Genomic DNA, 13,632 nt, shown 5'->3' with positions numbered 1-13,632 from the left:
CCCACCCACCCCTCCTGACTCCTGACGGGACCTTTAGGTGGTCAACCCTGCGATGGTGACCCCAGCTCATGAAACACAGTGAGAGGACACACACTCAACTAGGCACCTTGTCTGGCTCTCCTGCACGTAAGAAAACTGGAATTAAAAAAGAAAATCATCATGCAACTCAATGGGATCCTGCCTTTTCTTAGATCATTCTATTCCCTCTGGTAAAATATCTCATGTAGGGGAATCTATCTTACAGCAATGAAAACACCACTTTGACATGATATATATACATGGGTATTTATCACAGCATTTCTCTAATTATTGTGGCAAAATATTGGAAGCAACTCAATTGTCTATTAACAGGGAAATGGCTGTCTCAATTAAGGTACACATAAACTTAAATATTATGCAGGTGCTAAAAAGAATGATCTAGATACACTTCTTACTGATAAGTTGTTAAATGGAAAACAGAAACTAAGAATGCAGAGGAATGTGACATTGAAGTAGCATTCATATTTTAAATAACTCATCTGTAAGTATATAAATGTATATAATTTTATATATTTCTATGTGAAAGGGTAATGGTGTGAAAAAGACCATTAACAAGCAATTAATGCTGGTTATCTCAGGAAATGTAGTGGTGTGGAAAAGAATACTATGAATTGAATATTACTAAGTTTCTGCATGTTATATATAATGTGCATACATATATGTAGATGTAGATAGGTGTGTGTGTGTGTTAGGGGGTATGCAGAGCAGAGCTCAGTCACCATTGGCTATCTGTCCAGCTGACTCATGGCCGTGGAAAGAGAACTTTTGTGCCTGATCCATCTTTACGTTTCTCTGCTGAGCACCCATGGTTATCACAGCCCTGACCTCAAGGGGCGGCAGCCTGATGACTGAACCAGACTAACACTAAGGAAACACTAATATGATGCCATTCTCCATCACTAGCCCTGGGCTTTCCTTCTCTAAAGTAATGAGATCGCATGACTTTTAATCAAGACCCTCATTACATTAAAAAATAGTACAGTCATTTAAGTATAAATTACATACATGTATACTCCTGTACTAATACACTGAATTGTTACAGAAGATTCATAAAAACAACAAAAAATTTAAAGCATGAGAAAGAAAGGGATGTTTTTGTATTTGTGCCTCTGCACGCTCTGCCCCGAAGCAGTGCCCAGCAGCAAGGGCACAATGCAAAGGAACAGCTGGGCACCCCAGACCCTCTCCCATGTAGCTCCTCAGCTCACATTGTCCTACAGGGGAGGATGTGGGAATCTGTGCAGAAGAGACTATATCCTCACAGCTCTGATGCTCTGGACCATGTGCTGAAAATTTATCCTGACTTTACAGAGAGAGGAAGTATTACTTTATACCCCCAGGAGCATGGTGGTCAACTAGGCAGGTGGGAGGGAGCAGGCCCTGGTTGCCAGTGCCCATACCCCTGCCCCTGCAGGGGAAAGGCTGTCCATGGGGCTGGGGTCAGGAGGGTTCTTACTGGGAACTTGGAGCTGTGGTGGCCCAGCAGGCAGTCCAGGTCTGTAGTTTCTGATCAGGCCAGCCCAAGGTCAGAGGCTAGTCTGGTCCTGCAGCTGCCTTGGTCTTTCCTGGTCCTCCCCTAGCAGCATGTCTGGGAGTTTCCAGACTCTGTCCTGGAATTCTGAGCCCTGCCAGTGAGGAGCCTGCAGCCAGAGGACAGGGGTCCCTCCTCAGTAACGCATTTCATTCCTTTCATTGAGTTTCCCTCGGAGGCTTTCAAGGAGAGGTTTCCTTGGTCCACTTGCCAAGAAAGATGGTGTCTGTTGCCAGGAGCTTACTGCCCTCACCAGGACTCGGCTGGAGAAGTGTGCCCTCAAGTGCGGGCACCAGACAGGGGAGCCACTAAGAGGGCATGGCAGAGCGGGGCCAGCCCTGTTCCACAGCTGGTACCCAACACCCAGTCCTGGGGCAGCACGCCCTCTGCACATTTATTCTCAGTTAGATGGTTCTGTCTTGCTTCTCATCTCCACTCATGTTCCTGTGAACACACACTAGTGCAGCCAAAAAGAGGTTTATTTTTGTGAGCCAGCATCCTGCCAGGACCTCATCTGGGTGCTCATGTAGGGAACTGAGAGGAAGAGGGAAAGAGTCATGGTGGGCCCTGAAGCCAGCTCCACACTTTTATGCCATTACGTGCTGACATCTCCTAATATGTGCCTCCAGCCCCACTTTATACCTCCTGCCTGGACGTTTCCCTTAAGTGCTAGACTGGGTTAGCTCATGGCCTGTTTGATGTCTTCACTTAGATGTCCCATAGCTTCTCATATCCAAGTGAACTGCAGATTCCAACTCTGCCCCCGCCCACCCACCATGTCCTCCTGTGCTCTTCACATCTCAATAAACAGCAACTCATGCATCTGCAAGCACGAATGCCCAGCTCAAGCCGTTCTCAACTCAGCTCTCTCCCATCCTACCATCATTCTGTCAGCAAATCCCTTGGCTCTGTCTTCAAACTGTATCCAGAATCCAGCCACCTCTTCGGCCATCACCCTGACCCATGGCATCGTCTTTCTCTAGGGTTTTTATAAGGGCCCCCAACTATCTTCCTTCTCCTGCATCATTTGTCCCCTATGATTTATGAGAACCACAGTGGCCAGTGCCATCCCTTTACAGTACAAGTCAGATCATGTCACTCCTCTACTCAGCTTACACAGGAAAAGCCACAGTCCTTACAGTGACGCTACCTGATGTGGCCCCTATTCAACCTCTGACCCCACCTCCTGCTATGCCTCCCTTGCTCACTGTGCTGAATTCTAACTGGTCCCTTTGATGTTATTCAACTATGCCAAGCATGCTTCCACCTTAGGGTCTTGGCACTTGCTATTCCCTCTTCTAGAATGTTCTTCCCCAGGTAATTCCCTGACTTCCTTCCTTCAGAGTCTGCTTCTTCAGAGACCTTGCCTGACCACTCTGATGGAGAGGGCAGTCATAGCCCCAGAATTCTCTCCCCTGCTTCCTCTGCTCCATCCTCAGCACTTATTGCCCCTTGACAGACAATATATTTGTCTATTGTATTTCTTCCTCAAATAGCATGGGAGCCTGTGGGCATTGAGACTTTATCTGTTTTGTATTCTGCATTCTCTCTGGTTCCTAGGAAGGTATCTAGTGCAGAGTAAGTGCTCAATGAATCATTATTAGATGGAAGGAATGACATTATGGAAAACCATCTACATGCCAGGATCGAACCTGAGTCTTTGAGGACATACTTCATCCTTAGGCAACCCTATGAAGCAGGGATTTACTATCACTGTTTTTCAGATGGGAAACCACTCAGAGAGAAGGTAGAATTCAAGTCCAGGTCTCTCAGACTCCAAAGACAGCCTCTTTCCATTACAGCCTTCAGGACTCTGGGAAAAGCCAGGCCTTCCCTCCGAGAGGGAACCCACACACTGTGAGGTGGGGGCCCATGAGCTGATGTCTGACATCATCTTACTGAGGAAGAAGGCTTCCAGAGGTTTAATGATAACGACCTTGTCACAAAGTCATCAAACCAGTCATTCACAAAGCCAGGTATTCTCTGCAGAGCCTCTGTCTCCAAATGGGGTGCTTTCCCATGACCCCATGTGTGCTGAACTCCAGGATAGGGATGGCAAATGCACTCATATCACTGAACCCTCTGAGACATGACCACAGCCCAGAGCTCCTCAGAATCCTGCCCAACACAAGAATGCCACATAGTCTGTATGGACACACACATGGAAACCAGGCTACCAGCTGCCCTCTAGATACAGCATTGCAGTTCCTCTTTTATGTCAAAACATCCTCCTCATGCATGCCCCCCAGGATTCCCTCCCATGCCTCAGCCTGCTCACGACCTGCATTCAGGGTTGAGTTTGTGGGTTTCTCCATTTCTCCCCAGAAGGTTCCATTGCATGTGCATTCAACTGCCATTAGCTGAAGGAGAGCTCTAGGAGGGCACGTTCCCAAGGGCCTCAATCCCAGTGACTCCTTCTGGATCCTCTGGCCTCCTGTATAAAGTCAGCCCCTCCTGCCCATCTGTGCAGAGAAGCAGGATGTAGCAACTGCAGAAAATGACCACAGCCTAGAACAGGGTGTCACACATGTTTCTCAACACCGAGACCTGTTTGGACATGCAACACTTAACAAAGTCATTTACTATGTGACAGACATGGGGCTAAGTGTTTGGGGGCATAAATACACATAAAATTTCTGCCTTCAAGGAGCACACAGTAAGGTAAGGTAAACAGAAAATGAGCAAAAGTAAATAACTAAAATACAGTTTGGTGTATGCTGTGCGGAGAGACGGGCATTCTACTGCAGGCCTTCAAGAGGCTGCTGGGCAAGTAGGGGTCACTGACCCACGTGGCATTGCCCCAGGAGGGACACCGTGGTGAAGGACCTGTCCAGGACCCCGTTCCCTGAGCCATCTGTGAGCAAAGCAGGGACAGGGTCCTGGATATCCATGGGCTGTAACCAGGAGCATCTGAATTCTCCAGAACGTGAGCCTCAGTCTCTCTTATCTGTTAAATTGGGAGAGCATTAGGAAATAGCCTCAAAAAGATACCAAAAGAAATCATATATGCAGCATTATCAGGCAAATAGTATATGCATAAGTATTAGTTTTTCACATAATTTTTTAACTGTACTCTATTATGATTAGTGTCCAAAGCTATTGTTTCTGATTCAGACAATTATTCTGTGAAAGCAGGCATGCAAAGGATGTGCAATCACCCAGTCTCCTCGCCTGACCTGAGCCAATTTCCCAAATCGTGGTAGACGCACACACATGCTTTCTCCTCATGCCAGTCCTGCATCCATACCATCCAGAGCCCAACCCACAAACACATGCCATCCAGCTTCCCAGGGGAAATCAGTCCTGCCCCAAGTGAGCCCCTGTACCCCCGCCCATCACCTCAAGAGATCCCCACCAAATTCCTGCAGACCACGGAGGCTGGGTGGGTGGGTAGGGCTTCCGCAAGTCCATGTGAAGACCCTCACCCTGACCACCCGAGGCTGACCGTGGACCCCACAGGAGTCCTGATGTTACCTACAAAGTTGGCAACATACCCGAGGAGCAGGGCTGCCTGAACCTCCTGGAAGGGCTCAGTGCACGGAGGATGTCTTATTTCTGAAGTAGCAGCTTTCTGTTGAAATTCTTCATCAGTCGCCGTGAGGGGATTTTTTTCCTTTTCTCTCTCTCCTCCTAACTGGTGAAACTGACAGTCTGCCTACATTAACCGGGCATTAATTTGCATGATCAAAAGCAGATTTGTTCCAAACCATGCAATGTTCTGTCTTCCCCTCCAAGCACAAGCATCTCCAAGGAAGGCAAAAAAAAAATCAGAAATAGCGAGCCGTGGCCGTGCCCCTGAGCTGGGCGGGAGCTGGCCTCCTCGGCCAGGAGCAGGTGGAGTGGGGCCCTTCATGGGGAGGGGAAGGCAGCCCATCTGAGAGTTGGAAAGCAGCACCTGGCAGCCCGAGGTGCTGGCACCAGCCCCAGCACAGGAAAATCAAGCCTTTGGTGACAGATGATAGCAGAGCAGCTTGCAGGAGTCCCAGAGAGCATGCATGATTTCCTGAAAAGAGGCGCTCAGGGGTGGGGAGGTGTTAGGGTCTGGACCCAGGCACAGTGGGGCCCTGTGGAGAGCCCGTGACCTGAAATCCGAAAAACGGGTCTCAGTTCCTGGCTTCAGCCATGAAGCTCAGTCAGGTCGCTGAACCAGTCTCTGTCCTTTGAATGGGCACAATGAGATCAGCCCAGCCTACCTCCTGCAGCATTAGGAGAGAACTTTTAGGCAAAGGAACTTCCAAACCCAGGGACTCTGTCCGACCCTTGGCTCTGGGCCATCCCAGGGCACTCTTCTTGCCCAGCTGCATGCCCAAACCCACTTACATGGCTGTAACCACCAGGCTTACACATATGACCTTATCTACTTGTCCTCGTGGCCCTGCCAGCTGGGATTAGCATTCTAAGTTGAGGATCAATGAGGTTGACTTGTCCCCATAAATACTAAAAATACTTTACCACTGCACTGGGAGAAGATCAGTGTAAGCCAGGCTGGATTCATTATTATTTTTTCTCCTGATTTAAAAAAATTAAAAGGAAAATTTTTTCAGGGGCCCCTAAAATTATGCTGAGCCCTGTGCTCTGGGCCTGCTGTGCCTGATGGCAAAGTTATTCCCTTGTCCCTTAACATCCATAATGAGTGCAGAGACAGGAGCGTCCACCCCCTAATTCCAGCATGCATTCAACATATATTTATTAAGGGGTCTCCTCTAGGCTCTGGGGGAAATCTGTAACTCAGACAGGTAAAGCTCCTGACTTGTGGAATGTATAGTGAGAGGATATAGACAATGATGGTGTAAGTAAATAAATTAAGAATTTCAGATCTTGAAAAGTTGCCTGAAGAAAATTGAAATGAGAGAGCAAAGTGATGCTTTGGCATGGAGGTCAAGGAGAAGTCTTTGGACTAAGACCTGAGTGATGCGGGGGAGCTAGCTATGGGCAGCCCTAGGTGAAGAGCTAGTGCAAAGGCCCTGAGGCAGGGCATGTTTTGGGGGGACATAGAGGAACAGAGTGCTGGAAACTTAGTGATAACAGAGGGAGTGGTAGGAGGGGAAGTGAGATGTGCCAGAGGGGACCTGATAGATGAGATCTCATATACTATCAGAAAAGGAATTTTATTCTCCTTGCAGTGGGAAGTCATTGGAATGCTTTAAGTTGGGGAGTGATTATATTGATTTATCTTTTTCTAAAAGATAATAACATGGATTCTAGACATGGTGAGAAATGCCCACATTTGAGATACATCTTGACTGGCTGTTGGGTATATGAGTTGTGATTCAGGAGTGTGGTCAAAGCAGTAGATGAAGATATGGAAGAAAACCAGGAAAATTTTGATGTCACAAAAGCCAATAAGTTTGTTGCAGCATTATTTACAACAGCCAAGATATGGGAGCAACCTAAGTATCTATCAATAGGTAAGATGTGATATACACACACAATGCCATAAAAAAGCCATAAGAAAGAATGTAATCTTGCCATTTCAGCAACATGGATGGACCTAGAGGGTAAGTGGAATGAGTCAAACCAAAAAAGACAATAAGCATATTTCACTTATATGTAGAATCTAAAAAAAGAAAGAAACAACCAAACCAGAAATAGACTCATAAATGCAGAAGAATAACTGGTGGTTGCCAGAGAGGTCATGGCATGGTGGGGGTAAGGAATAGGAAAAATAGGTGAAAAGGATAAGGAAGTACAAGCTCATGGGGATGAAAAGCACAGCATGGGGAATAAAGTCGGTAATATTATAACAACATTGTATGGTGACAAATGGTAATTACACTTCCTGTGGTAAGCATTTCATTATGTATGTAATTGTGGAATCACTATGCTGTACACCTGAAACCAATAAAATACTGTATGTCAACTACACTTCAGTTTAAAAAAAAGAAAGACAAGAAAGGAAGCAGGGCCACATGTCACATGTCATTGGAGGTGGCCTGAGATGAAGGCAGAGATCAGACCACTGGACCTGATGGAATGTAGGTCCTGAGCCACCTTGACAAGGCCCACTTCAGTGGGGTGAAGGGAAGGGAAGGCTGACCAGAGCAGGGGGGTGGGGGGGCAAGCCGGAGGAGCAAGGCGTGGCCTCCGTGCTTCCCCACCCCCTCTGCTCTTGTGTGTCATCCCCTCTGGATGCAAGCACTTCACCAGTTTTCATGGACACTTTGCTCATTGACAGGTCACCTCTCCAACTTTAAATGAACAAATGAGCCATTACATAAACAAATGAGTATTTGTGCCTCTCTCTACCTTAGCACTCTAGAGAATTCTGGGGGCATTCATTGCCCATTGGTCCGTCCATACAGATGTGCAAGGATCAGGTGAACTCTGATAGGCTGCCCCTTTCCTTTGCAGACTCTGCTTGGGTCTCCTCTCAAACTGATGATGTCATAACCATTTTGCACAACTCCAAGAGTAACTAGGGTACAAAGTTCACTAAGGACCCTGTGCATGAGCTCTGCCCCCCCAACCCCCGCCTGCCACAGCTGTGTCAGTGCTTCTGCCCCACACTGGGTAGGAGATGGAGTAAGGGCCCGAGCCAGGGGTGGGCAGGAGGGTGGGCTGAGATATACCCAGGAGGGCAGTCATCAGGATGGGGTGCATACAGGGTTGGGAAGGTGGGGCAGTGGAGTCAGGAAACATGTCTTTTAAATCAAGTGACTGGATTCTGGGCTTAGTCACTGAGGGTGGGAAAATAGGAGGGGAGAAGGTTCTGGAGGGAGGAAGAGCATGTGTAGATGACGAAGCTACGTGGTGCTCATACTGCAATTGAGGGACCTGGGAGATTCTCAGGACATGGGAGATATTTGTATACACAGATCGTTGATTCAGGCTGGAGAGAGATTTAGGAATCATGAACTTACTGTCTTGTTGAAGCAAAGGCAGGAAATGGTTCCGTCCCACAGCCATATGCAGGCAGGTGGAAGGGGGAGCGCAGAGGGCAGGGACGGCAGCTGTGCTTCTCAGCATTTCAAAGGGGCAGAATAACAGAAGGGGTTCCAGAAATGAACCCGAGACAGAGCAGTTTAGGGAGAAGGAGATGGCGAAGATCACTGAGTGGAAGAGGCATGGCGAGCAGTCCGAGTCCGCAGCAGTGACCTCGGAGAGGGTAGCCAGGGCAGGGAGGAGCCAGATGGCGGTGGGGACGAGGGACAGTGGACAAGCTCAATAAGCACACACCCTGGGACGAGGCCCTCCTTGGCAGAGCCCCCAGGTGGGCATCTAGCTCTTGGTGGAGGTGGTCATGGAGCACTGCACATGGAAGGTCCTGAGCGAGGGAGGATTTGCCGGGTGGTGTCACTAAGGAAGTGGGGGGGGAGTGTCCCCAGAGTGCTGGGCAGCAAGGCTTCAGCCTCAGAGGGAAGGGTGGTCCCTGGTCCAGGAGGAGGGAGGGGACTGGGGAAGGGCTCTGCACGGGCTTTACCCTGAGAACAAGAGAGCCCTGTGGGTGTGGGATGAGCTCCGAGGATCCCCTGTGTGACTGTGGGATCAGCCTGGCAGGAGCGGGGCAGTAGGAAACAGTGGCCAGTGGGCACCTTAGTAGGTGCCCTGCAGAGCTGGGGACACCATGTCAAGGACACGTGGCCGATGACCTGCTCTGCTTCTCACCCACTCAGACCCCCATCTCTGGCAGGTGGCCCCTGCAAACCACAGTACAGGAGCCCTTCTCCTGGCCCCTCCTGAGGCACAAGCCTGGTGGAGCCTACCAGCCGCCAGGCCCCCCATTCCCCCTTCCACGCTCTGCTCCTCCGCCCGCTTCACGGCACCACTGTGGGGCCTCCCTGCTCCTCCCTGCCTGGCTCCCACACCCTGCCCCTCTCCGTCCTCCAGGCTTGGCTCCACTGTCTCCCAGGTGACCTGAGGCTCACCCCGAGAATCCAATTCTCGATTGGATTTGCAAGCATAAAGTCGACCCTCACGAGCCAGCACCTCAGTCCCCCTCCCTGCCCTGCAGGTCTGTTTGGTCCCTTCGTCCTCAGCACCACCGAACATTCTCTGTCACAGAGGTTCGTCCTGCACCGTCAGTCCCCCAGCTCCACGAGAAGGTGCGCAAAGCTGGAGAGCTTTGAGCCTCTGTGGCTCCCTGACGCACCCCTGATGCCGAGAACTGCTCCTGGCACGTGTAGGCACTTCAGGAGATACTTTTTGTATGAAGAGGAAACTGAAGATAAAGGCCCTGCAATATTTTTCATCATGTCTCTCGAACTTAGAGTGAACATAAAGACATTTATTTCCAATAATTTGTTAACTAGAGGGGGGGAGATAAATAATACTTATTGTTGCCCATGTGTCAGCTGCTTGATAATCATTAGTTCATTTGATCCTAACATCAGCCCTGGCACAGCAAGGAATATTCACTGAACTTATGACTGGTGATAAATCTTTGGAAGTCACACCCAGAGCCAGGTTTGAACCTGGGTCTCAAATGCCAGACTCCAGGTTCAGTCCGCTATGCTACAAGGCATACGGGACAGCACTGAAGCCCTTCACAGTCCAGATGTTTCCAAAGAGCTCTAACTTTTCTGTAGGATATATTAATGGCAGTCTTTTAAAAACCCACACCAAGCATGTGCCAGTTCTTGGTAGTGCTTACCAAAGCCCAGCCTGTATTAAAGCCGCTCCGAGGCCACTCTTGCCTGTGATTGTGGCTTGTGGAAGTTGGAGCTTGCAGACACATGGTGGCTCTGCTCCCTCCTGCTGACTCCCAGCAGCATCTGTGCTTCAGTCCTCACCAAAAATGAAGAGGTGTGGGTCTTGCAGGAAAGGAGCCCCTCACGTTTCTGCGTGCCCCTGGGGGTTTGGGTCCACACTCCAGCCCTCTCCAGAGGACTGACCAGTTGACAGGGCCGTGCACTGAGTCTCAGCATCAGATCTCCTGAAAATGTGAAACTAGCGCATAAAGTGCAAGCAGAAAGGGCCCCTCCCTTCAGCGTCCTAGCTCTGGAATGTGCCTGTTTTGTATGAGAGGCACTTGTAGCAGTGCCCAGGGCTTGGTGCCCTGGTACTCTTACCAGCTGCCCAATCACGGGAAGAATTTCTATAAACCCCATGGAAAAAACTCTGTCCTTTAGGGATGGCCAGTCATTTCCCAACAGTGATTCGGAAGAGGGGCTCCAGGGGTTCGGATCCACAGCCAGTGGGACCCACATCCATCAGATCTCTAAGACAGGGCTTCCCTAGCCCATCTCGGTTGGAGACAAGGTTGAGTCTACACACAGCTGGTAACAACAGATGTCATGCTAAGAAATCTGTCATATCATCTCACTTAACTTCATGACAGTTTTATGAAGAGGGTAATATTATTGAGCCCATTTTACATAGGAAACAAAGGCACAGAGAGATTAAGTAACTTTCCCAAGGTCACCCAGCTGCTAAGTGGCAAAGTTAGCTCCAAGCCCAGGTCTTTTTCAAGTCTTTTGAACCCAAGAGGTTTGAATTTGGAGCCCCACTTGTAGCCTTTAACCAGTATTATCTCTCTACAGAGGTCAGCGTCTCCTCTATTCATTTGTCTCACACGTATTTACTGAGCACGTCTCAGGTGCTTGACACCACACTGAACACCGTATGCCCCTTTGCCACGTAGTTCTGGAGCAGTGGGCAGATAAACTGACAGTAACAGTACCCTGGGATTTAAAACAACACCTGAGGGTGCCCAGGGCCCCATGTCCTAGCCTGCAGACAGGTGAATAATAAGCACTCACATCTATTGACCATTTTTTGCCCACAACTGTGCTAAACCCTTTATATGCATGTTTCATTGGAATCTGGCACTAATTCTTTGCATTCACCCAATTCACATGGTGATTTTGATACTTCACTGAAATACACATGTTAATGTTTGGCAATAACTATAGATATGCAAATGGTTCCTAATACCATTTTTGTTATGAAGTATTCCAAAACCTCAAAAAAGGATAGAGAATAATATAATGCAGTTTCCTCTCTAAATTATTAGTAGGTTGTGTAATTACACACAAGTATTTTTGAATAGATAGGTTAGACTAGAATAGGATAGAGTGGAAACTATCAGATTTATTGTGTATGGTGAGAGCCAGGAGTGTGAACATTCTTCGTGCATGTTATTTCAAGTCTGTGTGTGTGTGCATAATTTGTATGTAGAAATGTCGTTCTTACTGTAGATCATTAGTAAAAAATATTGGAAAGCCATTGATATAATAAATACTCTTGCATATGCATTCATACTGAACAGATACTAATATTTTGCCATGCTTGCTTCAGATCTTTTCCCAAGAAATTCATGTTATAGGTAGAATGACGGTGAAGGCCTCTGTGCACACACACCACCCCCCCCGCCGCTCTCCCTCCCTCATCTCTCCCAGAGCCAGTGGACATCCTTGATCAGTTATCCATTGATGGGCCCTGCCTCTTCTGGGTGAGCCGGCTGAGACAGGCCGCCCCAGGACTGGCTGGAAGAATCCCAGCCAGGAGGGCTCGCTTCTGACTATACCCATGTCTCAAATTCCAACCACAGGTCCTGATTGCTGGGAAATGTTTAGGGAAAGAATCCTGATAAGCACATTGTACTGTTGACATATGAGCCTAGAAATATGTAAATACACATAGGACCGTGCAAGGGCCCAGGGGTCTGAGGCTCACACTCAGGAACTGCGTCTCTGATGATCTGCTGCCCCTTGTTTTCAGAAATGAGGAAACTGAGTCCTGGGGGAATGAGCCACCCGCTGACTGTCCTGGTGTAGACAGCAGGGATGCTGGGACAAGAAGGAGGGAAGGAAGAATTAGGAGGGAGAGAGAAAAAGGAGGGAAGGAAGGAAGGGAAGAGAGAGAAAGAGAAAAGTATTTTCATCTGGGCATGATTCCCCAGAGAGCTGCAGACCTTCCCTGACCATCCTGTAAAAAATACCCCGAACCTCTCAACCTGCTGTTTGTCTTCACAGCACACGTTGCTTAATGAACTGTACAGTTATTTGCTTATTTTCCATCTCCACCCACTAGAATGTGAGGCCCACAAGAGCTGGGAGCTTGACCAGCGGGCTCACGACTGTTTCCCAGGCCCAGTACGCGGGTGGCTGTGGATGAAGTGTGTGTATCCATATAAAAGTACACAGAAAGCCTTCCTACATTGGACGTTTGAGTCAGTAAACAAAACTGAAGGTAGTCTTCCTAACAAAACTAGATGACAAGCTGACCAGGAAAGTGAAGTGCAGCAAGCCCAGGGACGTGACCTTCGCAGCTGAGATAATGGCTCACATTGATCATGCACTTATGAGGTGCCTGGCACGTTTAAGTACTTCCTGCACATACCCGTCGGCCTCACTGCAGCCCTACGTGGAGGCGCGCCCACCATCCACCGTCAGGTGCAGGGGAGGCAGCCTGGGCTGCAGTGCTTGTTTAGGGTCGCACAGCTTAGGAGGAGGCAGAGCTGGGATTCCGAGCCAGGCAGTCTGGCCCAGTGCACGTGCACTTACGCACCATGTTCTACTGCTTCCCAGAAACCTGTAGACCAAGGTCTGAGGGAAACCGACCCTGGCCTTTCAGAATCTGCCTGGATAATTTATATGTGTATATATATATATATATAATTTTTTTTCAAAGCAATTTGAGGAAAGTCAAGGCCGGACCAGTAGCAAAACCGCCTTCTACCAGGCGCTGCAGAATTCTCTGGGCGGTGAGGGTGCCGACGCCGGAGTCCAGGCTGCTGCTACGTGGTACTACTCCCTGGAGCACACCACCGACGACTACGCCTCCTTCTCCCGGGCTCTGGAGAATGCCACCCGGTAAGCCAGGAGCGCGCGGTTCCTGCCGCTGCACTTCGGCACGGGCCCAAGTGATGCTCAGATCCCTAATGAGAAGGGGGGCGCTTGGCCTTCTGCTTGCTCTGTCCCCTGCATCATGCATTCAGTCTACAACATCAGGTGACCACCTGCCAGGGATGCAAAGAGAGGTGTCCCAACCTTCCCAAAGCAGAGCTGTGCCATCGGCAGGTGTGGACACAGTGCATGCCAGGGATGCCCATTGTATGCTTGGTGCCACGAAGGAGCTGTTCAGCACATGTGTGCCCCACCCAGCTGAGGGGACCCATGTCC

At 49.1% G+C, this 13,632-nt stretch overlaps 2 protein-coding genes across 3 annotated transcripts in view; one reads left to right on the top strand and one right to left on the bottom strand.

Moving 5' to 3' along the window:
* Window positions 1–13,632, top strand: part of TG (thyroglobulin) — a 249,643-nt gene that overhangs the window by 216,090 nt on the left and 19,921 nt on the right. The window contains exon 44 of the mRNA XM_036890501.2: window positions 13,142–13,323. Coding sequence (XP_036746396.2) covers window positions 13,142–13,323 — 182 coding nt within the window. The remainder of the gene's footprint in view (window positions 1–13,141; window positions 13,324–13,632) is intronic.
* Window positions 1–13,632, bottom strand: part of SLA (Src like adaptor) — an 82,307-nt gene that overhangs the window by 56,253 nt on the left and 12,422 nt on the right. The window lies entirely within an intron of this gene.

The sequence above is a fragment of the Manis pentadactyla genome, chromosome 3 (assembly GCF_030020395.1).
Source record: "Manis pentadactyla isolate mManPen7 chromosome 3, mManPen7.hap1, whole genome shotgun sequence".
In the NCBI taxonomy this organism is placed as follows: Eukaryota; Metazoa; Chordata; class Mammalia; order Pholidota; family Manidae; genus Manis; species Manis pentadactyla.
This window is presented reverse-complemented; position numbering and strand designations above follow the sequence as displayed.